Below are 3,617 nucleotides of genomic sequence, written 5' to 3' on the forward strand. Positions count from 1 at the left end.
GTACTATGGTAGTTCAGCAGCGAGTTACATCGTTGTTTGGGAAATGCACCCCAGATAGATTATGTGATACCGCCTCTGCCTCATTCTTGCCATTGTTGTGTTTGCTTCCTCAATAAAACTGCAAATGGATCCTCACTCTGCTGAATTGTCATTACACATGTGCAGTTGTGTCCGTACATCTTCTCAAGTATATTCAACCCCAGATGGCAGAGTTCGACACATTTATATTCGACACAGATACATTTGTTGTCTCTTCTATCTTTCTTGTGCATGCACTGTTGTACACGCACCGGTGCACGGATACGGACGGCCAAAGTATACTCGCTCAGTGAACTTATATAGTCTTGTACTGGGATAATATTTTTTAAAAATCCAACTTCAATCTTTAATTGGTATCATGTATATAGCAATATAAAAGATTTCATGTGAAGTCTTTTACGAAAGGTTTATTAGAATATAGATCAGATTAGATCTGAGAGGTCTATGAATATTGAACTAGTGGGTAGGCTGATAGCTGAATATTCAAACATCATGGTAAAATGAGGTGGTTGCTGAGCTTCCATGGGTATAAAACTGAGTCATATTAGGGGCAAGCATTCTCACATAGAGTCTACTCTCCAGGATAGATTTATCATGGAAATGTCTAACTGGGGAGTGCCAAACGCAAATTATAAAACCATCCAATACTGCTTTATGAACAACAATTTGTCTTGTATCAGAAGTATCCGACCTGAAGCGGAGAACATTATTGTCTACATTTTCGTGGCTGTAACATCAGTGTTCACCGTATTTCTGAACCTGTTGGTGATCATCTCCATCTCGCACTTCAAGCAGCTCCACACTCCCACAAATGTGCTGATCCTCTCTCTGGCAGTGGCTGATCTGATTGTAGGACTGATTCTCATGCCAGTGCAGGGAATGAAACTGATTGAGTCATGCTGGTACTTTGGAGAAATATTTTGCTCTATATTTCTTCTTATTTTTTATGTGGTTGTCACAGCATCTCTTGGTAATTTGATTATTATATCTGTGGATCGATACATTGCTGTGAATGATCCTTTGCGATATCCAATGAAGGTCAATAATATCAGAGCTGTTTTTACCATTGTGGTAAACTGGTTATTCTCCTTCTTATATTCATTGTATTTTTTGTATGATGTTTTACTGTATCCTGAGAGGAACCACACATGTACTGGAGAATGCATACTTGTTATTACACTGGAAAATTTACTAATAGATGTTTTTCTTTGTTTAGTGGCACCTTGTTGTGTAATTATTCCTTTATATGTGAAAATCTGCTTTGTAGCAAAACGGCATTTAAATTCAGTCATGGAAAAAAAGGCCAGATCAGAAAAAAAGGCTGCAAGAACCTTGGGGATTGTAGTACTGGTTTATCTTCTTTTTTGGATGCCATACTATTTATATTCTCTTTCTGGTGGGCATGATGAAAATGACACTCTTATAATTAAAGTAATGGATTGGATTGTGTGCATGAATTCCTGTATGAACCCACTTATATATGCAATGTTTTATCGATGGTTCAGACTGTCAGCAAAATACATTTTGACACAGAAAATATTTGAACCTTCATCGGCATACTTAAATCTGTTCCCAGAAGAGACATGATCACTTACACTCACATGCAAATGTAAATGAAATAATGTGTCTCCAAATGAAATAGAGTTCTGGTTTTAAGCACCTCCTTATAGAACATTAGATGGCATGTAACAGCTTGTGCACTTTATTGATGCATGGCCATGGTAACTGTACACTTACAGTAAAACAATTGAGGCAAATTTCCCAACATGAGCTTAAATGATTGATGAAGGACAAGAGTGATGTTTAATCATTATAATGACAATTATTATTAAGCTCTTCAGATCTCCTGTTTTCTTCCTGTTTTTTGCCTTATAAAATGAACCAATTAACCAGTATGCCATTCAATTAGTAATACACTCATTTTGTATTTCTACATGTACATTTTTAAAATGCATTTACTTAAGTTTAAAAAATGCAAGGCACTAATTTATAATATTTAATTTCAAACGTGCAGAATTTTTGATTATGACCTTTGATATGTAGTGCATTCAGTTCCTGAATAATAAAAATATATTTTGGAATAATATTTTCAGTTTAATTTTATACATTTATGAGGGGAAAGATGTTATGATTCATTAACAGTCAAACAATCCCAACTGTGTTTAGGCTCACAGCTTTCATTGATGTGTCGGGTCCTCACAATAGAAGCAGTACTGACCATTTTTGCAGGAATAAGAGGGAACCCAGTGTGCCTGTAGCTTTCTTTATTTCTGTTTTGATGAGTGGCAGAAAAAAGTAAGGCCTGTGGCACATATGGCTATCTAATCTGCTCCATATTACACACCGAATCAAGCTGTGATATGAGGTCAACATATATATTATAAATGCAGAGGGCACTTTCACAGGTCAAAACGGCACTTCTTACATCATTCCATATGATGCCCCTCCCCACTGACAAAATCATTTGTCTGTGGATGAGTATGAAACAAGGACTGGTGCGATGTTGTCCTGCTCCACTTCACAGATGATGGGTGAAAAGAGAATTTTAGAATGACATGAAAGAAATTTCTAAAACTATATTCAACAGGAAGAACAGCTCGTTGCACACGTCATACGTCATCAGTGTTGGGGGAAGTTACTTTTAAAAATAAAATGCATTACAATTAGGGGTGTAACAATACATCGATATAGATCGATACATCAATCTAATGTCTAATGATACAATGCATCTGTAACGAAGCGGGACTCAGGCAGGATACAAATGCTCAGAATTGTCACAGGAGTAAACAAGACCCCTCGCCATGTGGTAGTGTGTGAGTGAGTCTTAAATAGTGCAGAGAATGTGCTTAGTTGTATGTGGCAATTGGTGATTGGTGTAGAGTGTGCATGTGACTGGCAGGGAGGATTATGGGAATTGGAGTCCGGAATGAACGGGAACGTGTCAGAATGTCCCCCTCCCGGAAGGCGCGTCCTCGTGCCGTGGATGGTACAATCGGGGAGGGGGGGTGGGTGCCCTGGAGACCTACTGGCAGGTGATGCTGGATATGCAGATGGGTATGGAGGTCTCCAGGGCAGGTCCAGGAACTCTAGGCACCATGGCAGGTCAGGAACCTCGGGTAGCCACGGCGGGTCAGGAGCCTCGGGCAGCCACGGTGGGTCAGGAGCCTCGGGCAGCCACGGTGGGTCAGGAACCTCGGGTAGCCACGACGGGTCAGGAGCCTTGGGCAGCCACGGCAGGTTGGGAACCTCGGGCAGCCATGGCGGGTCAGGAGAGTCGGGTAGCCATGGCGGGTCAGGAGTGTCGGCCAGCCACGGTGGGTCAGGAGAGTCGGGAAGCCACGGCGGGTCAGGTAGCTTGGGCAGCCACAGCAGGTCAGGTGGCTTGGGCAGCCACGGTAGGTCAGGTGGCTCAGGCGGCCATGGCAGGTCAGGTGGCTTGGGCGGCCATGGCAGGTCAGGTGGCTTGGGCGGCCACAGCAATTCAGGGGCCATTGGTGCCAGCTTGGTTGGTGCCAGCAGGGCAAGGAGCTTGAGCGGCGCTGGCAGGGCACAGAGCTTGGGTTCTGGAGCGGACTCAA

General features: G+C 42.3%; 1 protein-coding gene across 1 annotated transcript; it reads left to right on the plus strand.

Moving 5' to 3' along the window:
* The first annotated feature begins 614 nt into the window (after positions 1–614).
* On the plus strand, positions 615–2,079 carry LOC125277670 (trace amine-associated receptor 13c-like). Its single transcript, XM_048206133.1, has one exon. It carries the CDS (start codon positions 634–636, stop codon positions 1,624–1,626), a length of 993 nt encoding a protein of 330 aa, XP_048062090.1. The 5' UTR covers positions 615–633; the 3' UTR covers positions 1,627–2,079.
* The last annotated feature ends 1,538 nt before the right edge of the window (positions 2,080–3,617 follow it).

This window comes from Megalobrama amblycephala, linkage group LG10 (assembly GCF_018812025.1).
Source record: "Megalobrama amblycephala isolate DHTTF-2021 linkage group LG10, ASM1881202v1, whole genome shotgun sequence".
Taxonomy (NCBI): domain Eukaryota; kingdom Metazoa; phylum Chordata; class Actinopteri; order Cypriniformes; family Xenocyprididae; genus Megalobrama; species Megalobrama amblycephala.

What these genes read in the sequence shown, in the direction of transcription:
- LOC125277670 (XM_048206133.1), top strand. Translation starts at nt 634, where the DNA reads ATGGAAATGTCTAACTGGGGAGTGCCAAACGCAAATTATAAAACCATC.